The 27,859-nt window shown below is 50.8% G+C and overlaps 1 protein-coding gene across 1 annotated transcript; it reads right to left on the bottom strand.

The window, feature by feature from the left end:
• Nucleotides 1-415: 415 nt before the first annotated feature.
• Phgdh (phosphoglycerate dehydrogenase) lies at nt 416-27,859 on the bottom strand. The gene is made up of 12 exons (XM_032897645.1): nt 27,585-27,859; nt 21,232-21,383; nt 19,788-19,853; nt 16,978-17,032; nt 16,781-16,879; nt 8,458-8,590; nt 7,876-8,024; nt 6,816-6,968; nt 3,557-3,689; nt 2,502-2,632; nt 1,368-1,605; nt 416-663 (listed from the first exon to the last, which is right to left on the bottom strand). The coding sequence occupies exons 1-12, from the start codon at nt 27,720-27,722 to the stop codon at nt 509-511; spliced, it is 1,602 nt and encodes a 533-aa protein (XP_032753536.1). The 5' UTR covers nt 27,723-27,859; the 3' UTR covers nt 416-508.

Raw genomic sequence — 27,859 nt, 5'->3', positions numbered from 1 at the left:
CTAGACATCAACATCATCTGCTCAAATTGCTTTCTCCCCGACCCAGAATGTCTACACTGCTGCAGCATACGACCTGTGTGTTTAGCCACACCCAGGAGACTTCCGGTACCGGAAGACCCACTTGGAAGTCTCTGAGAGAAAAGCACCAGCCAGGGCCCGGCCTGCACTGTGCTGGGTTTTACTCTTTAATGTGCACTCCTAACATGAGAGAGCTCTGAAATACAAGCTATGTTTCTGTGAAAACTCCTCTAGATAACCTCAGAACGGAAGGGAGGAGCTATCTTCAGGGCGCCCACATGCTGAGGTACTATGCGAATCCCAACCTTCCTTTACATACCCTGATGCCAAAACCTTGAGGCAGCCTGTGGGCGCCCTCTGCTGGCTTTTCGGGATAATGACCGCACAGACACCCATGTGGAGTTAGATTCTTTACTAGATATTAGTTCAGGTCACAGTGAGCGGGTTTCCTCAGAAGAGCCTGAGGGGCTGGGACGGCTGAGCCCCTGGGTCAGAAGCAGAACTGGAAAGCCTCAGAAACATGCTGCTTCCATGCGTCCAGGCTGGGCAGCAGGGAGGAGAGGCCCATGACGTGCCAGGTCTCTCCGTCAGACACCTTGGAGGTCTGGTAGGACAGCAGCTGTACCCCCGCCTCTGCCAGTAGGCCTGGGAGGAAAGGAAAGCCTTGGTTAGCATGGCGCTTGAGTGAAGGGGTGAGAGGGCAGGGTCCAGAACACGGAAAAGTCAGGTTTCTGCGACCAAAGCTGCATGGGGGAGGGAGAGGGGGAGGGAAAGGGGGAGGGGGCAGGACAGGTGACTTTCCTCTGCACAGACTCTTCTCAGCACCACCTGAGCATCAGGAAAGTCAGAGGGAAGAAAGCAAGAAAAGCTGAGAACTCTCTAGGCAGCTGTCAAAGATGGTGAGATAAGACCACTTTCCCCACCTCCCAAAGTCTGGGGACACACCCTCCACCAAGGCCCAGAACACCCAGCAGCTCAGGTCCCAGGAGACTGGGGCCACACCACAGAAGAGGTGCTCTGACACACCTTCCTGTGGCTAAGCTGGCCACTAGGACCTATGGAAAGCCAGTCCATCCATTTAGGAATCTCCCGGGATATAGTGTATGGGAACATAGCAAACTTGTTCCATGGCTGGGATAGTGGGCACTCTGCCCACCTCCGCCTATACAGCTGTGATCTCAGATAAGCCACTTTCCCCGCCTCAGTTCCTAATGTTGTAGGAACAGTTCAGAAAGACTCTCTGTGAGGAACATATAGAAATATCCCAGGCAGAAAAAGGTCCAAAGGAAGCATCTCTCTACGACCCAATCCCAGGGAAGACCTCCTCAATTCCCTGGCCAGCCTCTCACCGATCATAGTGGGCAGCATGACAGGGTCGGAGGGCTGAGCCCGGAACAGGAGCAGGGGCTGGCCCCTGCGTAGTGGCACCTCTGGCCTGAAGACAGCTCCGTTGAGCATCTGCAACATTGGTGTGGTGCCCTGGACCAAGCCCACAGCTTGGTAGGGGGCACCTGCCAAGGCCACAGTCAGGAGGCATTCCCCGCTGCCCTGCTCTCCTGGGACACCAGGACTGTGGGAGGTGGTGACCTGCAGAGAAGACAGACACAGTTGGACTTTCTCCCCTCAGCCTCATCACCCATGTGCGTGTGCGCGTGCATGTGGTCTAACCTGGCCCACCAGTTCAGTGGGGCTAGGGACAAATGGCATGAACATTATGCTCCTGGACATTAGCTTTTCTAGACAGTCAATATGGCCCATAAAGGAAGGGGCAGGGGTCTGCCTGGCTGGCCAGGAAGGGTAAGAAGTGAGGAGCAAGTCGGACAAAGACCAGGCACTGGGTAGCTAAGCAGCCTGGCCCCTTCTGCTCTAGCTTCTTACTCAGTGGCCTGACTAGGGTGCAGGAAAGGAGGGAAGTGGGGTTCTAGTGGGAAAACTCTGTTCTTACGGCTTCAGCCAGCTATAACTGCCCGAGACCTAGACTTCGATCCGAAAGGGAAATGAGAGGAAGCCCCTGACAGGAAGCTGAGGTGGTGGAGGAGCTAAACCCAGGGTGTAGAAACATCTCCTAGCTCCATGCAGATGCAGCCCTGCTCAGCCATTTTTCCTCAGTTGTGAAATGCAGCCCCGCCCCCTCATTTCAGAACATTTTTGCACTATACACTCAGTATTTCTTGAGTATGAGCTCACCCTGAAATGCTCAGACATAGGCTCTTCCCCTTTGCAGATGAAGGAATTAAGCCTAACCCTCATCAGTAGGCAGGGTGGACGGCGAGAAGCAAGCCGGAGGTGAAACTGAACAGGTTTCTAAGATGTGGGGTGGAGTGAGGCATGGGCACATGCCTATAATCCTGGCATTGGGGACTTAGTAGCAGGAGGATCAGGAGTTCAAGGACAACCTGGGTTCTAAGAGAATGTCTTTTAAAAAAAAAATTAAAAAGGGGGGCGGGAGAGCTGTGCTCAGAGTAAAGAGGAGGCACACGCACATTGAGGCCAGCCTCTTTCACCAGTAGCTTAGCGTTCACCAAGTTCACATCTGCCTGTTTTGATGCTTCTCTCAGAAGGCCGACAATGACCGCAGGGCTCAGGCAGGTCCCAGCATTCTTCAGAGATGTTCCTGGAGACACAGAGAAGAGCTGCCCTGAAGATGACTGTTCGCTAGGTACCACAGGAGGGGGCAGGGCGTCACAGGCACTTCACTCTCAGCTACAAGGCCCTTGTTGCCTTGGGAACCCTCACTGCATGCCAGACTGGTCACTGTGACTGCTTCCCAGTACTGAAAGCCAGCTGGGACAGATCTGGGTCCAAGCCCAGAAACTGAGGGAGCTTTAACCAATTGGAGAAACTCCACTCCAAAACACAGACCAACTCAACTGACCACTATGGCCTGCCTGTCTTCCCAGAAGATACTTGGAAAACTGTGTGATGCAGAGTGGCCGGAACTCAAGATCCTTGCAAGCACTCAGAGAGGTGCCACTGAAGTAACTACATGCCCACAGCCCCCTGGAATGCTTCCTCAGGGTCTGGGTACTCAGGCCAGTGGACATGGCACCTCCTGGCTCTGCCTGTCCCAGGGTTTGGGGTTTACCTGTCCTGCCCAACTTCACATTTTCTCCCCAAGTGTCAGGTGCCAAATAGGTGGTGGGGAGAGATAGCCCTGTACAGGGTGAAGGGACCACCGGACCCATATGCTGAATGGTGGACCCACTACCAAGAAAGCAGAGTTGAATGCAATTACAGGTCAGAATCAGATCCAAATAATTTTGCTGGCTAGTTTAGATTCTCTTTACAGATTCCAATGTCTTCTATGGGAAACACGTGTATCCTAAAAACATTGTATAAATGTGACAAATAAGTTTTCCCAGGGAACTTATATCCCACTTACACCATAGTGGGTGAGTTACACCCAGAACAGGGCCCAAGTCCCCTGAATCTGCCACTAGATGTGCAATGAGCATTGGACACACCCAGCAGAGATAAGTCCATGTACCCTGGCAGTGCCCCTAACTCATGCGTTGGTCCTGGTCAGAACTAGGCTCACCTTGTGTCACCACCTGGATGGTCCCTTTAGGGGAGCCAGCCCAGGCGTGCATCAGCGTGCCCAATGCTTCTGCCAGACCAATCCAAGGCTTGGTGTGCGGAGAGAAGGCACTGGTAAGAGCCTGGGCGTTTACCTGCAGAAAGAGGGGAAGTAAATCAGGGCACACCTGCTCGAATGAACAACTGAACCAATGTTGTGTGGCCAAGAGTCAGCTTGGCATGGGGAGGCAACTAAGGTGGTGGATGACGATGTCCACCAACCATCAAGCAGGGAGCAGAGACTTGTCCCTGTAGGTGAGAAGAACTGCAGAGCCCAAGGGGACACAGAAAGCTTCAACTACGCTACATGGCGAGAACAGGGGTAAGAAGCCTTGCCTCCTTCATTGAGCAGCACTGGTACTGGTACTCTGTGGGAGATGGGCTTCTTGTGTGATGGAGAGCCGTCTGGACAGCTCAGTAGTGGTAGGGAGGCAGAGGGGTGCTTCTTGGGGATGCTGATCTAATTTGCCTTTTTCTGCTTCTGTTCTGAGACAGGGTCTCACTCCGCAGTCTGGCCTGGTGAAACTCCAGCCTTACCTAACTCCCCAGTGCTAGGGTTAGAAGAGGGAGCCACCACATCTGACTCATTTTATTTTCTATTTCGATGACTTTAAGTGACTGTTCACATCTGTCACTGAACACTACGCACGGGTACCGTGACTTATAAACACATCCAGCAGCTCTGATTATACTATATTATGCTTCAAACATCCACCAATGCCAAGTATGTTGAGGCATGCTTGGGAATTGAGCATCCAGGGCAAGTAGAATAGCCCTGGGCATCCCTAGTAGAGTCTCAGGGCACACATCTCCTCCCTTCCTCCCTCCCCTCCCAGGGACCTCTAATAACAGAGCTTCCTTGTTCCGAGGTAGAATTCCTACTCCTTTTTCTGTGGTTGCAGATGCTCTGGGGCTCCCAGTCGGGTGTTAACAATTTCTTTGAGGCTGTATAGAAAGAATCCATCCAAGAAGGATCTAATTAGGAACCCGGGTTTTAAATCTGGGTACGATGGCTCAGTCATGTGATCTTGAGCAGTAAGGAGACCAAGGTGGGAGGTTCTCTCTGTGTCCCAGGCCAGCTGTAGATACAGAGTAAACCTTGTCTCTAAACACAAGCCAAATCCCCACCCCACAGGCAACAAACAAGAGCTGGGGCCTGAGGAAGAAAATCAAGTAAGTGGCTATGAGATGGGAGAAAAACAAAATCAAAAGCAATACTTCTAGTCTTGTTTTCAGTTATCACCAGACGAGCCTTGAGTGCTACTTTAAAAAGCTATAGGAGACAAAGGACGGTGGGCCGGACTCAGACAGCGCAGATGTGCTTAGCCTAGAAACCAGCACGGCTAGCTTTTGTCCAGTGGGCAGGGCCTACAGAGCCCAGCCTGGGGATGTGCTCTCTGACTGTGTGTCTGTGAAGTAAAAGGATGTGCAGTGGTCCGTCTTGAAAATAAATAGGAAGATGCCAGGGCAGAGCCAGGTGCCTCTGGACACCAGCCTGGTCCAATGCTCATCTATGCTATGGTCGGAGAACAGGAGAAGACGCAGGAATAACTGAGAGATGTCCTCTTGTAATAGAAATCATCTCTTTCCAAAGGCTATCAGCAAGGTGGGGTGGATTGTTTGATTTTTATTGTGACTAAGAGAGTTCATATTTTACGTAAGATGGTAACACTCTGTCTTTGTACTCCATGGAGCTTGCGTGAAGAAGTTCCTGTCAGAAAGTCATGGGATCTCACCACCACCTCAAGGCAGGTGGCTAACTCGAAGGGTTCCCAGGGAGAGCATAGAAGCCTGCTTTTGAAAAAGCTCTCCCTGGGAAGAAGAGTCAAGCTCTATCAGGTTGCCCAAAATGGGGGGCGGGGAAGGGGAGCATTCATTAGCAGGACATCATCAGCCGAGGCAGACTTCATTCAGACTTCCAATTTCAGTCAGGAGCCCAGTCAAGGTGGCCTGCTCACAAACTCACTGGGAGGCCAGACAAACAGGAAACTGTGCTCTGGTCTCAAGGAACCAACAGTGTGCGGAGGAGAAAGAGGATGGGCATGCCATCCAGTCACCACAGGCTCTCATACCACAACTGGCCCTCAGGGAGGCCCCTAATCACCACAGAACAAATGGCATCCTGACTGTCTTGAGACAGAGAACTGAGCTGTCTAAATGGAGGAAAGAGGGCTGAGTGAAACCTGACCAGTGACTATTTCCTGACTGTGAGTCAGATAGGAAGGTCATGGGTCCCTCTTACACACCCAGGCCTATCCACTGATTTTTACAGAGTATTAAGTACTTGCTTGGTGGTCATTCACATAACCGACAGAGAAACTTAAATCAGACTCTCCTGTCTTCAGCGAGCTTGGAATTCAGCTTTAAGAAGATATTAAACCCATCATATCGCATAAGATGTGATCAGTGAGTGTGACAGGGCACACCTTTAATCCCAGCACTCAGCAAGTAGAGGGATCTAGGTCTGAGGCCAGGGCTGCATAGTGAAACCCTGTCTCAAAAAACAAACAAACAAACAAACAAACAAAACCCAAACCCAAACCATTCAACCAATCAAACAAATCATGGGTAGTAAAAAATTGAAGCAGAGCTACAAAGGTTCAGAAATTGTTGAAGGAGGTAGTAATTGCCTAGGAAGGACTGGGACCAGAATGTGGGCATATCTGGTATTCACTAGACTAAAGAGGTAACTAACAGGGAAGGTTCACAGAGAAAGTACGGTGAGTTCTGACTGAGAACACGATGCAAAGAATGCCCAGTACACACCCCATATCTTCCCCTCTCTCTCTCTCTCTCTCTCTCTCTCTCTCTCTCTCTCTCTCTCTCTCTCTCACACACACACACACACACACACACACACACACACACACACACACACACACACACACTGGGCCTTGCTCCGTCACCCTAGCAACACCTCCCCATTCCCAAGGCATGTGGACAACAAAGGAGCCTTTTCTTCTGGTGGCTGAGCCTGGGAAGGGTCACAATGTCTGCAGCAAGGCTACAATATAACAGCTCGGAACCCGACTACCAGCTCCAAGGTCTTAGCTATCAAGAGTACAGAAGGGCTGCTCCGTCCACCTCTCCCAAGGGCCAACACAAGTACAGGTTCCAACTCTCCAGTTCCCAGGGCTGAGCCTGTCCACCCTTAGCTGCTGTGTCTGTGTTTTTTCTCTCTTTCCAGACTCCAGGCCCCAGTCTCATGTCGATATACTTACGACCCCTGTTAGAGATTTCCCCTTCACCATGTCCACAAACTGGACTGCGATTTCCTCCCCACAGCGGCTCTGGGCCTCCTTGGTGCTGGCGCCCAGGTGGGGACAGCTGATGACGTTCTCGTGGTCCACTAAGGCCCGGTCCCGTGGTGGCTCCTGCCCAGAGAGATATCTCTAAGTTGGTTTTGAACTGGTTATACCTTCTGCTGTTGCTCCCACCGAACTTTGAGAATTGCAACCATGTGGCTCCCAGAAGACAGTGCAAAGATACTGACGGCAGAAGATGCTGCTGCATTATTAGGAAGATGGTCCTACACAGACGGTCTGTGCTTGTGACACAGAGAGAGAACCAGAAACACAAACCAAAACACTGTGCACCCTTGGCTGGGAATATCGTGTTGTGCCAGTGACTTGCCATGACCTCATTACTAGATCCCACATTCAAGCCAAGGTCCATGCTCTTTCCCCTGGGGCTACACCAAGGAACCAGGGTGCTAAGATAACACCTCTGAGGAGAGGGGCCAACAGGCCTGGTGTACACTTAGCACTCTGTATGCTGAGGCTGAACCTTTGAACATGTTAGGAGAAGAGTATACTCTGGGGACTTTGGGAGAATACTGTCATCATTCCTGGGCTTCTGATCCTCCTTGGGAAGGGAAGAAGAAGAGGGATGCTAATGGGTAGCAGGCAGGCCATCTCCTTGGCCATATGGCTGACTTAAGTCAAGTATCGGGAGAGACATACTAACTCCCAGTTTCCATGTCTGGAGCTCCTAGTCTAGTCCTCTGTCCTTTCCAAGATATCAATATAGCAACAGCCTAACCAGGAATGGGTACTACTTAATGGTTTAACTACAAAGGAGAACTAGTTAGGACCCTAGTTTTGCAGAAGACAGCACAGTAGAAAGGCCTCTTCAAAACTACAGGTGTGTTCTTGGAGTACAGCTTTCTCTGTGCCAGAGACAGTGAGCTCCTGTCCTTCAAGATGGCGTACTTTCTTGACCAAGGCCTCTCTGCTCCTCACCCTTCCCCTCTGACCTGACACAAAGGCTGCAAGCACTTACTTCTGTAAACACATCCAGTGCAGCACCAGCACACTGACCAGACTGCAGGGCACGGAGCAGGGCACCTTCATCCACAATGCCTCCTCGAGCACAGTTCACCACCCGCACGCCTTTCTTGCACTGGGCAAAGGTGCTGTCATTGAGCAAGCCTGGAAGCAAGAGGAGACGTTGCCTATTATAATGGCTCCTGACCCCCTCACTTAGCACAGGACCTGGTTAATTCACATCTCCCCAGAGGCCTCTTTCTGCTGGATAGCAGCTACCTTATTTCTCTTCTGTCTTCCTAGATGTTCTGGGATAACAGACCTTGTACTGGATGTGGGTTAGATTCAAGAAGTTTCAGAGATGATGGTGCTTTGAGTGGGTCCAAGAATCAAATGCCCTGCAGAGTCCCATGAAGCCTCTACCCGAGATGCCAGCTGTATTACTTTATTTGAATACTTGTGCTTTTTCAGTGAGCTTACTCCTCCTCCATTTGAGCAAGGACTTGTGACAAAGTGTCACCACGCTCAGCAGGTCCCGGCAGCTCCCTCCCTACACTTGCTTGACGGTGTCTGTAGAAAAGCCACACTGAGAGCCTACCTGTAGTGGAGGGCAGGAGTGGGGTGTGGACAGTGATGAAATCACAGAGAGGCCAGATCTCCTCTAGTGGCAGCTGCTGAACACCAAAGGAGGCAGCGACTTCTGGAGAAATGATGGGGTCATAGCCTACAGTCTGGTCAGAAGAGAAGGGAGAGGCATCTTAATACCGACGTCGTTATTATCAGAAACTGCACCATTAGTAACTGATGCCACTCTAAGCCTATCTGAATTCCCCTGGTGTACTTACTTCTCAGAACAGTACAGTGTGCTTGGGGCTACTCTCCTGACGGCTGTAGGTCAGTGGAAGGAGGCTTGCAGAACCAGGAGGGAGCACAGCCAGAGCAAAGGGGAGGCTGCCTGTCACTAAGCGCCAAAGCCTCAAGCAGATACAGAACAGCTCAGGTGTGGCTGGACCAAGTGGATCTTGGAATCCCTGAGACAGGAGCACTGGTGAGGGAGAGCACTCCCATGGGGAACATGATACTCCAGGAAGCAGAAGACAGGCTGGTAAATGAAGCTTTAAGGCCCAGGACAGACTTGAGAGAGGATAGCATCCGTGGGATCAGAAGGGAAACCAAGATGTGCCATTAGAAAGAGGGGTGCGCTACTAGGTAGGGCTGGCATCACCAGGTGGAAAAGCCCTCTCTCTGGATTTGGTTTAGTGAGCCTTAAAATGTCCCTGGTTTTGAAATAACATAGATTACACAACATGCAGAGCTTAAAGTCTCTCAACTCATACTGAAGTTCCAGTGACCAAGGGCAAATTTTTTTTAATGTGGCAATGTCAGCCTCATGAAACTGGTTCAGTGTCATCACCTGTCAGGGGTGAAAAATGGGGAGTGGGCGGGGCAGAGTGCGATGCTCACAGCTGACAAGGGAAGCTGGGAACAGCAATTCTATGGAAATGTAACATTTACCCTGCCTGGTGCTTAGTTGTTACTTTTTTTCTTAAAGTCTAAGCTTGCCTTACCGTTGAAATCCTCCTGCCTCAGCCTTTGAAGTACTAGGATTACACACTTGTGCTACCAGGCCTGGCTGTGAGACTTTCATCTAACTCATACCTGGTGGGTTAGGTATTATTTCCCTAGACTAGTGGGGGTGGGGTAGGGTGGGGGAGAGGCAGTGGTCAATACTTCATACTCTGGCCTCACGGCCTGCTCTTCTAGTGCTCCTTCCTGGAGGGCAGAAAGATGGGATAAGAACCGGGCAGGTCAGCATGGGGCAATCGTGGGAGAGGGCAGCATTGTCCAACAGGGACAATTGGCTCCTCTCGACTCAGCCAAGAGAGGGGATGGAGAATGTGTGTGCACATACACACACATACACACACACTCACACTCACACATTCTCTCTCTCACTCACACACACACACACACACACTCACTCACACACACACACACTCACACACACACACACACACACTCACACACACACTCACACACATTCACATACACACTCACATACATTCACATACACACTCACACTCACACACACACTCACACACACAAACACACACTCATACTCTCTCACACATGCAAACACACACACACACTCACATACACACACACTCATACTCTCACCACACTCACTTATACACACACACACACACACACACACACACACACACACACACACACACACACGCCCCTCACAAGAGAACAAAGTGGGATGAGATGAAACCCAGCATTGGAGGCAATCTCAAGGAAGAATCCTCAGGAAGAGACTTGACCTCAGTTACATGATCCCCAACAAGCAGCCAGGCAGATGCAGAAAGCAAGAGGTGGGGTTTATAATAACAAAGACCTAAGCACCATTGCCTGATCTACCCAGGAGGCCTCCCTACCAAGCTCAGCTTTTGTTCTGGGTTCTAACTGTGGAGAAAGGAGTACAGGAACCATAAGTCACAAAGGCCTTGATGTCCTTGGAAAGGAAGGGTATACTCCACTGGGGCAGGTATTGCCCACTGCAACCAAGGGATGTGGGTGGAGTCAGGAGTCAGGCTACTCTAGATGCATGAGGACCCTGACACAAAGAACTAAGAGAGAGATGACCTCCACCACCCACAGCTCTAGCATTCACTAATATAAATATATTCCAAGAGAAACAAACTCCCCTTAACCCTTTAAGGACGTTAACAGTGGTCTCAGGTGTAAGTAAGAACAGGGCCTCATCCTCAAGCAGTCACTACCTCTGCAGAGGAGTGGTCCCATCCCCTTCCTGTGCTTCTATGGAGAGATCATCTTGTATATTGTATGGATGCTTCACCTGTCAATTAAAAAGCCCATGGCCTATGACTTAGGCAAGAAATAGAGGTGGGGCTTTCAGAGCAGAGCCTAGCTATATGGTCAAGGTATTTGCAAGTATAATTTGAGTCTGAGTCTTATTTCTGGGAGGCAGAACCTGGATAGAACTTCAACACTTGTCGTCCTCTACTACATGGTGTGAGAATCACTTAAAATTAGGGACTATAAATCCTCATTTACAATAACACAAAGGCTTCTTTTTACACATAGAGTTTCTAGGGAAGAAAGAATGCTAACGGTTATGAATGAGTTAATACTTTGGGGCCGCATTACATCATTAGCCTTGTTCATAAATAAAGCCAAGGAGCTTCCTGCCCCCATCCCAGCCACCAGTGAAGGCCAGAGAAAAGGGCACTGCCTCTTGTGGCCCCGTAAGGACCCCAGCACAGAGCACGAAGGGCTTGTGGGGTTGGAGGGCCTATTCAGATGTTACCATCCTCTGATGGAGCCTGCTCATTTCTGTACTGAGAAGGAAACGCTCACTGGGGAGAGATAGAATCCTTGGCCTCATCCTCACAATTTGTCTTTGTCTGCTGCTGCCAACGCCAACGAGAACAAAGGCCCCGTTCATTCTAATCCAGATGTATTTGCCTTCTCATATGCAGCGAGGAGTGGAAAAGAACATCAGAGATCACAAAGCCATGTGTGACTGAGGAGCTCCCAGTGGTCTGTTCCACTCTTGGAAACCAAGGCAGAGATCCGGGCTGACAGCCAGGCCACTATCCCTGCTGTGTCAGCAGGTACCTGGGGTTGGAGGGAGGGGGCTGGGAAAGGAGAGGCCAGAGAGCAGGGCCTCAGCTTCTTCCTCACAGAGAGATAAGAGAGGAAGAGTTTTCCTGGCATTGATCCAGCTGGGAGAAGCCTGGCTTCTGATTTTCACTAGCGATAACCAGGGCACAGAGGAGCGGAACTGGGCTGGAGTTCTCACACTAGGGGACTGCGCTGACAAAGGTGGACAGAATAACATCAGGGTGACAGGCCTGCCTGGCTCCTACATGCCCACAAAAGGCTCAGATGTCAGAGTGTACAGAAGCTAGGGGGCGTGCTGGATTTTGGGATTTTTTGGGGGTTTTTGTTTGTTTTTGGTCAACTTGACACAAACCTAGAGACATCTGGAAAGAGGGAATTTTTTTATTTACATTTCAAATGTTATCCCCTTTCCCAATTTCCCATCTATTATACCCCTTCCCCTTCTTCTATGAGGGTGTTCCCCTCATCAACCAACCCCCTCCCTGCCTTCCTGCCCTGACATTCCCCTACACTGGGGAGTCCAGCCTTGGCAGGACCAAGGGCTTCTCCTCCCATTGGTTCCCAACAAGGCCATCCTCTGCTACATATGCAGCTTGAGCCATGGGTCTATCCATGTGTACTCTTTGAATGGTGGTTTAGTCCGTGGGAGCTCTGGTTGGTTGGAAATGTTGTTCTTATGGGGTTGCAAGCCCCTTCAGCTCCTTCAATCCTTTCTCTAACTCCTCCAATGGGACCCCGTTCTCAGTTCAATGGTTTGCTGCTAGCATTTGCCTTGGAAAGAGGGGATCTTAACAGAGAAAAATCCCTTCATAAGATTGGTCTTAGGCAAGACTGTGGAATATTGTCTTGATTAATGACTGCTTTGGGAGAGGCCGGTTCCCTGTGGTGTACCACCCTGGGCAGGTGGTCCTGGGTGGTGTAAGAAAGTAGCATGAGCAGCCAGTAAGCTGCACGCCTGTGTTGCCTCCGCATCCGTTCCTGCCTTGGGATCCTGCTTCCAGGTTCCTGCCCTGTCTTCCCTGTTAAATGGATTACCTGCCAGTCAAGCTGCTTTGGGGCATGGTGCTTCCTCAGAGCAGTAGAAAGGTAACTATGACAAGTTTCCTCAATGGTCCCAGTGCCACCTTGCTGGTGTTACAGAAGGCAGAGCTGGGAGACTCCCCTTCTAGATCCAGGGCTCTGCTGGCTCAACAGAACATGGAGAAATGAGGCCTTGAAGTTTAAGGGGGCTCCAAGGCAGAGCTGGTTGAACATGTCTTTCCCCTTCCTCAGAGCTGTGTTTTGAGCACCGGAACTCCTTCTGCCACCTCAATGGATTTTACACACAAACTTAACAAGATGTCACCTCAAGGCTGCTTAGGTGAAAGCCCAAAGTCCTCCCCCAGTTCTCCCTAACCCCTCCTCCACCCTCAGCTCTCCCCAACCCCTCCTCACTCCTGCCTGTGTCTATCCCCCTGCACCTTGGCTGAACCTGGGGTTTGGGATGAAGGTCGCTGTTGCAGGGCAGTTAAGGATTCTGGATGCCGGGGGCGGTGGTGAGATGGTTTGGTGGCTAAGGCTGCTCGCTGCCAAGGCAGACCACCCCAGCACCCACATGGTGGAGAGACAGAACCAATTCCCTCAGGCTGTCCTCTAACCTCTACACACATGACACGTACACACTCGTCTGCACACACAATTTAAAAAATGTAAACATTTGAAATAAAATGGTAATATTTTTTCTGGGATAAGAGCTGCCTAAGCTAAAAAGTGCCTGCTGTTTTCTTGGCTGAGTGGTGGATGCTTAGGGATTTAATGTGGGTCAGGTGTGGAAATAGTGTGACCCCGGAAGCCAGGACACCCTGAGTGAAGTAAGAACTCTTACTTCTGGTCTGTGTTTTAAGCCTGTCCATGACCTTGCTGTGAGTCTCAGTTTCCCCTGAACATGGCAACTGACACAGCAGACTTTAGGAAACAGGCTGGCCAGGAAAGACCAGTGACAGCCAGGGCCTCAGGTGCTGAGGTCAAGATTCATCACAACCCTGGTCACAAAGACATAACCAAGAGATGCTGATGGGCTCCCTTTGGGTCACTGGTAAGGAAGCACAGGGCTCAGTGCCAAGCTGGCTTGGACCTGGTCACACATCCTAAGGGATATCCCAGCACAAGTTGTGTCAATAACTAATGGAATGTTATTTAGCAACACAGTGAGGAAAAGCCCCAGGTAACAGCAGAGTGGAATCCATTCCTCTAACGCTGCTAAAGTCATTGTCTTTTTCACCAGACACAACACGATTAGCCACGATTCCGTGGTTTTGCAAGGATTCCCCCTACTCCCTCCAAATGTTTCAAAAGCCAAACCTGTCTAGTTGCTTTTTTGAGCCCCACACAGACGGTGGGATATATTCTAGCTACACTTCTTGTCAGGATGATAAGTCAGCCACTCCAGCCTTTCCATGCCAGCAAGGACTTAATTCTTTATACTTGAGGCAGAATCTCAGTATGCAGCCCGGGCTAACCTCGAATTCTGGACCCTCTCTCAGTTTCCTGAATGACAGGCGTGCTCCACATGGCCTAATTCTAATTCCCTCTCCTTGCTTTCTGGCATCCACAAATAGTATTTGGTACAGGGTGTCAGAGGGTGGACAGGGCAGAGCTTTAGTCATCATGAACGGCTTTCCTCCCTCGTGATAGGGTTCCTACTTGGACCTTACACTAATCCCTCTAACAGTGCTAACAGGCCCAGGGGATGCCGTTTATTCCTGTGGGAATTAGGGAAGGGCCTTTGCTGAAATCTCAATGTCTATCACTGCTGGAATGGCCAATAAAAAACCAGTCATCCACGCCAGAGCATTCCACACACAAGTTCAAAAACACAGTAGGTCCAGTTACATCGTTACCTTAACACCATATGCGACACTGTGCCCTACCCACGTCTGCAACCTTCTCTGGGTTAGTGCACATCCTATGCACATGCAGAGAACGCAGTCTGGGGAGGATGTGTGCCAGAGCAGTGCTACTAAGAGGAGGCAGGTGCAGGGAGGCTGATTCAGGGGACACCATCATTTATTACTTAGTTAAAACATTAGGTTGGGCATCCTGGAACACGTCTGCAATCTGAGCGTTTAGAAGTCAAGGAAAAAGGGTTACAAGCTCAAGGCTATCCTGGGTAACTCAGCCAGACCCCATCTCAAGACAAAACGATGAGAGGGACTGATGATGCAGTTCAGTGGTCTAGTGACTCAGCTTGTATGAGGCTTTGGGTTCAAAACCCAGCAGCCCAAAACAAACCAAACAACCAAACTCCCACATTAAAAAAGTCCAAAGGTAAGGAGATACTTGTAAATCCCCAGGTTCCACCAGACTCATTATTATTTTTAAAGGGAATAAGACTAGTTTGAAAATGAGCTTAGTAAGAATTAATCATAAAGCTAGTAAGATAGCTCAGAAGGCTCAGGCACTTACTACCAAGTGGACGACATGAGTTTGATCCCTAGGACCCACACAATGGAAGGAGAGAACCAAGTCTCACAATGTGTCTGACCTCCATACGCGTGCACTCTTGTGCACACACGTGTGTACACACGCATAAACGTAATGTACTTTCTTAATGTGATCATTGTTTCCTAATCTAGATACTTAGAACTATGTGGTCTTATTGTCCTTGGCTTCAAGGACACCGGGAGGAGCTTGGAGAATCTCTGTATCCTGAGATGACATTCACTAAAACCCAAGAACATCACAGGGTCATCAGCTGAGCGGGAGATCACCGAAGGGGCTTGGCAGGGGAGGGCAGTATAAGCCATGTTCTAGGAGGTCACAAAGAATGTTTCAAAACCAAGATTAGCTGGAGTGACAGAAAGTAGCCCCAAGTAAAGGTAACAATACCCTCAGAACCCTGGTAGTTTTTAAACATGGCTATGTATGGTTGGGACTCCTATCATCCCAGGACTCGGGAGGTTGAGGCAGGAGGATTATAAATTTGAGACTAGCCCAAACTACATTGTTAAACTTTATCCTATAAGCATGTTGCGTACGACACACTCAAAGCTAGAGAGCAGCACTGAGATGAACAGGCTCTAGACATCTCTCTGACACAAACACGCCTGAGAACTATCTATCACTTCTTGACATTGATGCTGAAGGCCCCACATGGCCCAGGCCTGTAGGTAGGGAAGCAATGGGACAGCACCAGGTGGCTGGCAGGCTTCCCTCTCACCACCTTTACTCTGGAAACAAAATGGGGCTCTTTGGCTGGATTCGGTAACTGCCAAGGTCTCCCGGTGTTCAAAAGCTAGGAGAATCTGGGTATTGATGCCACAAGGACAACGGGAACCATGGGGTGATTGGGAGCCTTACTCTCTGTCTCAGGCCAATGTACGCCAATGAAATGCTCAGCTGAATCGGTTCATGCACTTAGGATTGCGTAAGCATGGGCCTTGGCTTTTAAATCAGAACTCATCCTGGGAGGATCTGATTATTGTCAAAACAATTTTCTTAATATGTTCAACTAAGGCCTTCCGGGTGCTGTGTGACCATAATCCCTGTAATTCCCTCAACAAAAGCATTAAATATGGAATGTCCACTGGCATCCACTCAACTGCCTTCAGCTCTCATCGCAGACAAGCACTGGTCACACTCATCCAGCATCCAGCCAGGAGCTTCCTGGCTCCCAGAGCTGGAAAGAGAGAGTTGAAGTGACTTCTGAGGCAGGTATGAAGCTGCCTAGTAATTTCCCACACTAGGGCTTGCAAACAGGCATGTATTTTAAAGGAAGGATCTTGTTACATAACCCAGGCTGGGTTTGAACTCATGAACCACCTGCCAAAGTCTCCCAAATACTGAGATTATAAACATGTGACCCTATGCCCATCTATCAGCCCCTTTCAACTTTGCTGGGATAGTGAGGGAAGTAGGGAAGGCAGAAAGCATTTCTTGGCTGTAAGTCTGTTTAAAAATTATCAGAGAGAGGAGACACAAGAGTAACTAAGAGGCCCTCATAACACTGCAAGAATGGAGGTCTGTCACGGAAGAACATTTGCTGTCCCAGTGAAACTCAGGGCTGTAGCTACCCAGGAGTTGAGGGTCCCGCGTCAAGTCTTCTCAGCTTTTGTGTTCAAATGTCCTAATGGAAGGATCAAAGTTCCTTTTCTCTCTGACTTTACTGCCTACTTAGTAAGAAGCTCTAGAGATCCACGCAGGACAAAGCCCTCAGCTTCTCTCATGCCTACCCATCTCTTCCCACACCGCTTCAGAAAGAGCCATGCCCACAGTGTCTGGAAACCTCTTACCTTCATTCCAAAGGCCTGCATTCGGGCGGCCACCTCTCTTCCAATTCTGCCCAGGCCAAGAATTCCCAGTGTCTTCCCGTTCAGCTCTGTCCCCATGAACTGCAACCACAAAGGCGAAAGGCAAAGATGACCAAGTCAGGACCAAGAGCAGGGGTTGGGTGTTGAGCCCGCATGGGTGAGGCAAGGGAACAGCTCACCTTCTTCCGGTCCCATTTGCCATCTTTCATCGAAGCCGTCGCCTGGGGGATCTGCCTGCAAGAACAGGGCAGGTTCAGTGGGTCGCCCTACAGCCCAGGAAGAAGGTACGAAGAGAGCTCAGCGCAGCCATTGTCTATCCCCGCCATTTTCCTGGGAGCCACACTCACTCAGGTGCAGGGCCCCTGTGTGCAAGGTAAGCAAGGGACAGCAAGAACATTGGTACGGCACAACTTGGGAACCACAGGACATCTGTCTCTAGGATGATGTCCCAGGAGGCTAGGGGAAGAATCTGATGTGCCTCCACTTCTGAGGTACCAAGGAGAGTGAGTGGGGTTCACAAGTGTTCTCTTAGAAACAGTGGCCAGCCTCCCAAAGCTTACAGGGACAGATGCTTCCTACACTCCTGTTTGGTTCCTCTTCCAGACCCCTCTGATGACTTCTCTTGTTATCAAGGGGCAGCTGATTTAACCTTCCTTCTAAACCCCCAAGAGAGCTAATCTGAGGCAGGTGGGTACCACAACAATACAACCCAGACCTTTCCACTCAGCCCTGCATGAACCTAATACTTCCGACACGTCCGCCACCTGCCCTACCTATTTCTGGCCCACACTCGCCCACACACCACAGACTGTCTCTTTCTATCGACTCCTATGCAAGTCTGAGTTGCCAAGTTTTGTTTTCTGGATCAAACAGAGAGACAGTTAGGCCAAAGTTAGGACTTAGAGGTAAGAAACACACTGTAGGACATGGCACCAAGACCACCTCTGGGAACCTTGAAGAGCTGAGGAATGGTTTGTGCTGCATACCTTCTCCATGCTGGACTCTGAGAAGAGCTCAGGTCTACACCACTTATCTCCTGAATGAAGGAGTTCATTCTTACATGCGTAGGCACTCAGGCTAAACCACTCACGCCAGGCCGGGAGGGCTGCCTGAGGAGCAGAGCGCCCACTAGCGTCCTGAGTCAGGGACTTCCTTCCTAATAAGGTTCACACATAGTGGTCTACGCTCATCTCGGATGAGGGTATCTTCTTCAAATTACAGCGCTCTGCTTGCTCCTTTAGATAAGTTGATCCTGGCATTGGAGGGAAACGTCCTCGTTCTCTAACCTTTTCTTCACCCTCAGGGGTGGGAGAATCAGAAAGCTGTGTTCAGGGAGACTTCATTAACTCTGACAGGCAAATGTACCACTGAATTCAACAGCACAAGTTAAACTAGGGCACGGGGCTTGTACAGTCCTCCCAGGACACCACAGGGACCTTTTAGCTGAGGCTGCTCCGCTGCATGTGCTGTGCTCCCCCCCCCCCCCAATGACCAGTGCAACGTCTGCATTGCTACGCAGGAATCTTGGGAGAAGGTAGAACAAAGGTTAACTCCTCCAGCAGAAGGGAGAAGATAGGAAAGAGACAACTTTTAAATCACATCAGGTTTCAGGCCCCAGGCAAGAGTGCTGGCTGTCTGGATCTTCGAAAAGCATTCAGAACAGCTTCAGCTCCTCTTTTATTAGAAAGCCTGTATTATAGAGATACAAAAAAAAAATGCCTACTTAGTGTGTCATGTCTGCCAAGCAACTGCCTGGCTTGTCCGGATGCGTTTATCTTATGTATTACGTGCTCCATCCACTTGGTCATTAGACTGTCCCCAAGCAGACTCACCTATCCCAGAACCCTGCCAGCAGAGCTCCCAATAGTTAGAAATCCACAGGTAGGCATGTGGATGATAGAGAAGTTTACTCCATGCATTACAATACAGGCCCAGAGAGTAGATCTCAACCTTCCGAATGCTGCAACCCTTCATAGTTCAGTTCCTCATGTTGTGCGAACCTCTAACCACAAAATTTTTGTTGCTACTTCATAACTATAATTGTGCTACTGTTATGAATTGTACTGCAAATATTTTTTGAGATAGAGATGTGTCAAGAGGGTCACCTCCCACAAGTTAAGAACTGCTGGCCTAGAAGGGTAGTGTCAGGTAGACACTGGGGACCATGGCCCAGATGCCCCAACCAGAATCAAGGGTTAAAACAGAACATCTCAATGCTTAACAATTTAGCAGAGGGACCTGGACATACATGGTACTTGAGGTTCTAAGGTACAGAGAGCATCCTCAGAGGTTTGGGGACCAGCAAAGGCACAGTGCCCAGTGGGTGTAAGGAGTGGGAGTGTGTAGGAGAGGGTGTGTACACTCTGTGAGCTTGAGCTTGCTGTTACCATCTGTGATGGTTTGTATATGCTTGGCCCAAGGAGTGGCACTGTTAGGAGGTGTGGCCTTGTTGGAGTAGGTGTGGCCTAGTTGGAGTAGGTGTGGCCTAGTTGGAGTAGGTGTGGCCTTGTTGGAGTAGGTATATCTCTGTGGGCAAGGGCTTAAGACCCTCAAACTAGCTACATGGATGTGAGTCTTCCACTAGCAGCCTTCAGATGAAGATGTACAACTCTCAGCTCCTCCTACACCATGCCTGCCTGCATGCTGCCCAGCTCCCACCTTGATGATAATGGACTGAACCTCTGAACCTGTAAGCTAACCCCAATTAAATGTTGTGCTTTATAAGACTTTCCCTGGCCATGGTGTCTGTGCACAGCAGTGAAACCCGAACTAAAACACCCTCCCATGCAAATAAACACTAAGACACCATCCACCCTCCCACGCAAATTTCCAAGCCACTAGAGAAGGAACTTTGTGTCTGTGTGCTTAACACCCTGCAGAACTCCAGACAGAGGCACCTATACCTCTTTTCTAGGTCTGTTTGCTTGCCAAGTGGTAATCATTGACCTACCGGAATGTGGCTGGTTCTTCTGAGAAGTCAGGGACTTACCTGGCCAGGCACATGATCATCCCACAGGTGAGTTCCGCAGCACTGAGGCTATTTCCATTGGGGGTGCTAAAGATGCAAAAGAAGAGATGGCAATGGGCCCAGGCATACCCGGTACTCTCTACACTTCCAGTCCCATGCTCCCATTTTGACTTCTCTGATGCTCTGCTGTCCTAAGAACCAGGCTACCATGACCTCCCAATCCAAGGCAGAGGGCCTCGCTCAGGCAGGCACAAGGCAGGGAAGTATCTGATGGACAGACGGATGGAGGGGTGGCTTGACCCAGTTCTCTTTCATTTCAGGGGTTATCCATCTACAGTCTCCTCTGAGCAAAGTCTACAACACTCAGGTCAGCCTACTGCTGCCAGAACCCTCCGGTGTCCCATCAGCTGGCTTTTATCTCTAGCTGTTTGGTTTCTTCTTTTTACCCAACACATTTCCAACTGAGAAAAAGCCCACTTCTCAAAACACAACAACAAACAAAACAAACAAACAACAACCAAAAACCAGGAGATGTGTGGCCTTGCCCATCTGATGGAATGGAGACCAATGTTGACAACTTCAAAGCCTAGCACACAGGTATTTAAACCTTCTGCCTCTTCTACAAGCTCTGCTCATCTGAAGAAATGAAGGTTACAAAGAGTTACGAGACTCTCTGAAAAACAAAGGGACTTAAGAGTTTGTCTCTGTGCAAGACAACAGCACTTCCAGCTCACCCCTCAGCGAGCAGCTAGGGTGTGGGCAGAAGTGGGGTGGGTGGCCCCTGTGTCAGGACCACAGCTTAGGTAGGATGGGTTATCCTTTAACATTTCCACCATCAGGTACTGACCTCTGTCAGGCATTTAACCCCTACCCTCCTGGGGGAGGGGAGGCAGGCCAGGACTCAAGAGTCAGCAAAGTGGCCTGGGAATGACCACACCACCAGGTTCTTAACCGGCAGTGCAGCAGTAGCCTGCTCACCATGACCTTTGCCCCTGAGCTTCTGTCTGTCAACACAATGCTGACAGGGACCCCTCCCTTCCGGGGCCTAGAGTGCTAGGAGAAATGAGAGACTGGCTTAGGGAAATGGAGGAAGAGACAGGACAGGAGGTCACTCCACCAGGAAAGCGTGGGCATCTACCTGTACAGGGTGCAAGACCACTGAGCTAACAGAACACAAGAGCCAGGCTGGAGCAGGAAACAAGGGGAACCTCACCCACACGCTTCTGGTTCCTACACTAAGCTGCAGACGTGCAAGCACTACAGGAGGTCGAGTGCCACACTCTGAGACCACAGACAGCCTCAGCTTTACAGCCTTGGCACAACCACACTGAACCAATCACCACCACGGGGACCCCGTGCCTAGCTCAGACGGCCCTCTGCAAGGCCTTTGACTGGGCTCTCATTTAAGCATTTCTTTCCCGTTTTATATCTGTCTCCACACCCTCCGTCAACTTCCACAACTTACTTCATGACGAGGACGCCCTTCCTCGTGGCAGCCTCCAGATCCACATTGTCCACGCCTGTACCAGCCCTGCCCACCACCTGGAGCTTCTCTGCTGCGTTGATGACATCAGCAGTGACCTTAGTAGCTGACCGGACGATAAGGCCTTCACAGTCCTGGGCAGAGGAAGACAATACCAGGGTTCATATTGTTGTTCTGTAATGTACCTGAGGCCTCTGTTGCGTTTCTGGTGGGCATGAATGCCCCCTCACAGGCAGGTCTGGCTTCTTTGCACGCTGTAGGGTAACGTGGATTAGAGCATTTGAGAGCAGTACCTGGTCAGTACACTCCAACTATAGCAGGGGCTCGCTGGCTCTAGGCATCTGATTCATCTTTCCATAGCTGGTGTCCCGATAAGGACCTAGGGCCAGAGGACAGCCCATCCTGACCGTACCTTAGTGTGAGCAGACTCATGCCCTAGTCAACTCTGGACACACTAACATTCCTGTATGCTGCCTTGCCTCGTGGGTGAATTCCAAAGAAAAACCAGCAATGTCTGTAGTCTGGCCTGCATCCTCTAAGCTGCATCCCTAATCAGAGAGAGATGTAGCTTCCGGCCTCAGGTATGTGAGAAGGAAACGGGATAGGCAGGTCTAACACTCTGCCCTGTTCCAATCACTTCCTCCATTGGACACTGAGACACTAAAGAGCAGATGCAGGACCCAGTTTCACTTGAGACCCTCGGGCAGGCACATGGAAGGAAGACAGTTTGTAAATGCTGGCTGGCTGAATAAGTAAGCAGAGCGGAAGGCAAGACCTGCTGAAAGGACAATGGTTCTCGAGACGAGAACGCACAGGATGGGAGGGAGGGAGAGCTGCGAGCTTGGGAGTCTGGGTGAGGCCCACGCTGCCTTTACTCTGCACAAGCCTGGGATGGAGGAACGAGTGTGGAGTAGTTAAAAGCTGAGACCAGAGCTATTTTATCTCTGCTCAGAAAAGGGAGGTGAAGGAAGTTTGGGCTGCTCAAGGGGGTAGTTAGGCTTGGGGGAGGAGTGGCTTAAACACTGGGATGGGCTGACTTGCTCAAGAGCAGTTGTAGAATCTGTGGCAATGACAGAATTCAAGGCCAGGCCAGGCCACAAGAGACCTTGCCTTTAAAAAAGAAGGAGAAAGAGAAAACCCAACGGGAATGGCTCTAGAATCAGTTCTCTGCAGCTGTTTAGGCTCTAGAATCAGTTCTCTGCAGCTGTTTAGGCTCTAGAATCAGTTCTCTGCAGCTGTTTAGGCTCTAGAATCAGTTCTCTGCAGCTGTTTAGGCTCTAGAATCATCAGTTCTCTGCAGCTGTTTAGGCTCTAGAATCATCAGTTCTCTGCAGCTGTTTAGGCTCTAGAATCATCAGTTCTCTGCAGCTGTTTAGGCTCTAGAATCAGTTCTCTGCAGCTGTTTAGGCCTCAGGCATCCTGACTGGGTGGGGCTGTGCCTGCCAGAGGGCTCTAGGCCAGCCACCGGAAGGTGGCTGTGTGGTTTAGACAGGACAGAGTAGGAGACTCCAAAAAAAATGTTCACTTGTGTCTCACGCTCCTTTAGTAAATGAGAAACACATGCCCCACCACACCTACACCTCTACAAACCAGTCAACCCTCACCACCCCAGCTTCCAGCTCCTTTCTTCCTTCTGGCTAAGGTCACTGGTAGGTACAATGACCAAGAAACTTTCCAGATCTTAAAGTTCAATGACAGATATACCAAAATCTGCCAGCCACTTTCCCGAGAGGCACAGCCAATAACAGCTTGGATTGAGAGGTGAACTAAAGAAATTTAAGCACCTGAGGAAAAAATATGTATATTGGGTTTTCTTACAATCTTAGAATGACAAAGCCTTTTATAACAGACATACACATCCCAGAAACCCTAAGAAAATGGCTACATTCTAAATTTAAACCTCTACACAGAAAAAGGTCTTATAGAAGGAATTAGAGGCAAACGGCCTTGATCTGGGAAGAAAATCCCAACTGAGCACTTTTCTCCAAAGTCTTTTAAAGAGAAAGAACTCAATAAAGCAGGCATGAATGCATCGGCCAGCACAGACCTGTGCCAGGACCCTCCAGACCCTGAATGTGAGGAGAGAGTGTGGTCGCCTGGATACAGGGCTCACTGCTATAAGCCTCACATGTGGGAGGGGCCTGAGGACTGCCACAGATCTGAGCAGGTGAGGTGGCTCAGACTGGTGGACCACCACCACCACCACCACCATCATCACCACCACCACCATCACCTCCACCTCCTCCACCTCCTCCACCACCTCCACCACCACCACCACCACCACCACCACCACCACCACCACCACCACCACCACCACCACCCACCACCACCACCACCACCACCACCACCACCACCACCACCACCACCACCACCACCACCACCACCATCACCACCACCACCACCACCACCACCACCACCACCTCCTCCTCCACCACCACCACCACCACCACCACCACCAACAACAACAACAACACCTGTTGCAGAATCCTGGGATCCTGCACCCAGGATCCCTCAGAGGAAGGGAAAACTGACGTCTGAAGGTTATGCCCTGCCTCTCCCTGCACCGTCAATCTCTCACACACAGAGAGATAGGGAGAGGGGAACCATTTTCTCTCTTCTCTGATTGATCCCAAGCCCAGGTCCTGCCGGTTCCAGGTAACTTGCCCAATCACTGCTCTGGGGATTCCCCACAGGAAACAGCAGCTGCAGAGGACCAGGGACTTCAATTGCGTCTCTCACAGCCTCTAAGGACACTTCAGCCACAGTGCTGTTTTTCTCACCAGCAGCAGCCGAGTCTGCTTTGTGGGGCCCTCACCCTGGAACTATACTTTCCACCCTCCAGCCCCAGCCCACTTTTGTAGCTGATGAACCTTTAGCGTCTCCAGTAAGACAGACACAGACATGCTTCCAAAGCTGGTATGTCCTAAGGGCCCAGGACCTACATTAGAGCCAACACTGGTCAGAATTTGCTAGCTTCCAAGGTCTCTTACAACATCAACTATACGCCATTTCCTCAGCGTGTTCTCTACAAACTTACTGAGGCCACTGGCCAACCCACCCTGTGCTGAGCCCTCAGGCCCCTGCACTCCTGGTCCCTTCTCTAGGACCATAGCTCATCCCTCAAAGACTCCTCCAGGGTGCTCCTCCCCTGCTCTACTTACACAAACCGCTGAACAACGCAAACGTTCACACCTAACGAAACTCCTAGTGCAGTGCTGGGATTAGAGCACTCTCTTTCATGCATGATGCATACGTGTCATCCCAGGACTCTATCCCAGTGCTCTGACACCGGAGCAAAGGCAAGATTTCAGGGCTCTCAAAACTGAATCCTCTACTCCCACCCCTCACACCCCAGTGCCTGTTCTTTCTTCTCTAGCACTCACCAAGTGGGAATACAAGCACCTAGCATTTCATCTGGAACGCACACTCTCCACATTTGCCTACAAATTTTCCCAGTCCCACTCCCAGGCTTCAGAGCTGGGAAACAGCAGGCCACTGATCTGCTTAATTTATGGCTGTTCCAGAAAAACTATGCTAACTCAGTAGAAACCTATCCCTACTCTTGTTCTTCAAGTTCACACATGCTTCCTTCCCAAGAGGATGGGCTTGGCCTTGTGGGTAATTCTCTTATTGCTAACACTTAGTGCACAGGGCATGTTAGGGAAGCTCTCCAAGTGATCCCCCTGTTGTAGGGAATGCAGGTATGGCCTGGCTGGCCTGGGACTCATAGAGGTCTGCCTACCTGCCTCTGCCTTCTGAGTGCTGCTGGGATTAAAGGCACGAGGCAACCCCACCCTCCTCTAGTTTTTTGAGATGGTCTTGCAATGTGGCAATCCTGATGTTCCGGCTTCCCAAGTAGTAGGATTACATGGGCATGCTTCATCACATCCAGAGCGTGCTGTATTGTGCACTTGAGTGCACATGCACGTGTACACATGCACACCACACATACACACGCACACCAGACACACACACACACACACACACACACACACACACACACACATGCACTCACACAGAGTCCTTATCTCCAATAATGGTTATGAGAAAAGAAAAAGAAGTCCTCTAATTTGTGTGTTTGTACTCATACACTCACACATTCACGTGCCCACACGCCTGCCCCAACACAGGGCACTGAAACCCCACACATGAAATAAGTCTCTACCAATAGATTGCATCTCTCCTGTTTTCCATAGCACTGATCACGACTTAGGAAACCCAGTGTGCTGTCACTTGATGACGGGCAGTCTAGCACAAGGGGAGTGAATGGTAATGCCTCCTTGCTTACTGCAAAGATTAAAACGGGGCGGGCAGGAGACGCTCTGCCAGACCACTCTCAGAAGAAGGAGATAAAACAAGGAGGGAGGGTGGACATATGGGTCCTTCTACGGGTCATCCTAGATTAGTTAATTGGCTTTCTGAACTGGGTGTTTTGTCAAGGCACACTGACAGCTGAGAACTCCCCACAGCACACCAGCCAGTCAAGTCAGAGGCACCCACCTCTTCTTTCCTGCCGACTGTCTCCACTGCTTGAAAGCACCCGGCATTTCTAGTCCTGGACTCCTACCCCTACCCTTCAGGCCTGGCCTCCTCCACACAACCCCTATTCCTTTATTGGATATAACATTTCTCACTGCCCCTAGCAGAGGCAAAGCCTGCAGCCTCTGGTGCCCCCAAAGCCATTCTACAGCCTTCCTGCTCAGCCCACGGCTTAGATTTTAGCACCGAGGTCACCGTCACAGGATGTGAGAAGAATGCATTGGTTCGACGGCTCCTGTCCACTCTAAGAGTCATGGCCTGAGCGCCCACCCATAAAGACCACGGCAACAATTCCTTCTCTGTACTTCCGGTTACCGCTGGCTCCACTGTTGTCTCAGAACTGTCACCCGTCCACCTAGCTGTCTCAGTTTTGGGCCCTGTTCCCCAAGAAACCTACAGCCTTCCCCTTCTTTCCTTTTCTTGTCATGTTTTATAGATAGGGTCTCATTCTGTAGCTCAGGCCGGCCTCGATCTGAGAGATGCTTCTGACTCAGCCTCGCTTAGGCATGAGCCAGACAGCTCTTTTCCACTTTTCAAGACATGAGAGTCTCTGTGTAACCCTGGCTGTCCTAGAACTCAGAGATCCACCTGCCTCCATCTCCTGAGTGCTGGGATTAAAGGCGTGTGCCATCTCCACCTAGCTCTTCCAAGCTTCTGAAAGACCCAGGACCAGAAAAAGTCTGCGAATAGGATTGCTGGGCACGTGGACATAGGAGCCGTAGAAGAAAGGGATTGGGGGCGGGGCAGGGTCTTGGGAGAAACAGACAAGCGAGCTCAGAGAGTTTCCAGAACAGCCAGAACAACCCCTCTGGGTCTCTGCGGTTTAAGGCCTCCGCCAGAGCAGAAGGAGAGGCAGATTCCTTTTGGCTGCAGGCCCTAAACCGAGCACGTGGAACTTTGGGGGTGGGGCAGGACAGCTTGTTGGGAGACAGCGTACCTGGACGGATTAGACCTGCAGGAAGGGCAGGGACTGGGGTGACGTGCTCCCAAAGCAGAAACCCTTCACATCTGAACAAAGTCATCCTATTTACAAAATCTTTTCAAATAAGTGAAAGACTTCTTCTAAGTTTTATAACGATTAGAGGTTTGCTCTGGAGACTTGGTATTAGTAACCTGTCCCTATTGCGCTTGGGACAGCATTCTGATATAGTGAAGTGGGCCTGATCGGCGATGAAGCCAATGGTGGTGGCTGACTCCAGGCGGCGGCCGCGTGGGCGGCGCGGGGCTCTGGCTGCACCCCCGGCCCGCCCCGAATCCCGCGAGCGCTCCCCGGAGGCCCAGGGCCCGAGAAAGAGCGCCTAGGTCTTGCATCAGACAAAAGGCGGTGCGAGTCCGCTGCCACAAATGCCACGGGACGGGCAGGGGCAGAGCCAGCGCCCCCTGCCCCCACCCCAGCAGCCTGCACTGGGCAAGGATGAGTTCCTGGTGCACGCGTCTCCGCGTGTAGCACCCTGAGCCGGGAGCCCGCAGCCTGGGCCGCCAGGCGCTAAAGCTCCGGAGAGGTTCTGGCATTCCGGAGAGGTTCTGGCATCCCGCAGTACCAGATGGAGCAGCCGCACTTTGCAGCGCCGGCAAGAAACACGCGGTAGCAAACAGCACAAAAAGTTTGCATTCTGCAGCCCTAAGCCATTCCTTCCTCTCCGCCTTTCCTCCCTCCCACTGCTGGTCCCCAATCTCGGGAGGCCCCCGGACCCACTGATAAGACAGGGGAGGGAGGGCAGCCCTGGCACCGTTGGGGTCAGCCGGTTTGGTCACAAAGATGACTGGTGCTTTCGCTTGTGTCCGGCTCGCCTCACCTGGAGTTCGGCTATCAGCTCCTCCTTGCTCAAGTTCTGCTTCTCCACCACCTGCAGCCCTCCATCTTGCAGGATCTTCCGGCAGCAGGGGTCGAGGCTGTCACTGATGAGTACTTTGCGCAGATTTGCGAAGGCCATTGCTAGAGCCAGGCCTTAGAATCGGTTGCTCTGGTGGGCAGAAGCACTTAGTACAAGAAACTGAAGGCAGGGCTGGCTCGGGTGACTAGGCAGGGTTCTCGATCTCCCGCTCCCCCTTTATCCTCCCCCTCCTCGCG

This window comes from Rattus rattus, chromosome 3 (genome assembly GCF_011064425.1).
Source record: "Rattus rattus isolate New Zealand chromosome 3, Rrattus_CSIRO_v1, whole genome shotgun sequence".
Taxonomy (NCBI): domain Eukaryota; kingdom Metazoa; phylum Chordata; class Mammalia; order Rodentia; family Muridae; genus Rattus; species Rattus rattus.
This window is presented reverse-complemented; position numbering and strand designations above follow the sequence as displayed.

Bases quoted from the DNA above. Each gene is read 5' to 3' on its own strand.
- Phgdh (XM_032897645.1), bottom strand. From the start codon at position 27,722: ATGGCCTTCGCAAATCTGCGCAAAGTACTCATCAGTGACAGCCTCGAC. The intron at 3,690-6,815 runs GTAAGTATATCG...CTCTTTCTGCAG, and splicing joins GGAAATCTCTAACAGGGGTC to GTAAACGCCCAGGCTCTTAC. The intron at 2,633-3,556 runs GTGAGCCTAGTT...CTGTGTCTCCAG, and splicing joins CATCCAGGTGGTGACACAAG to GAACATCTCTGAAGAATGCT.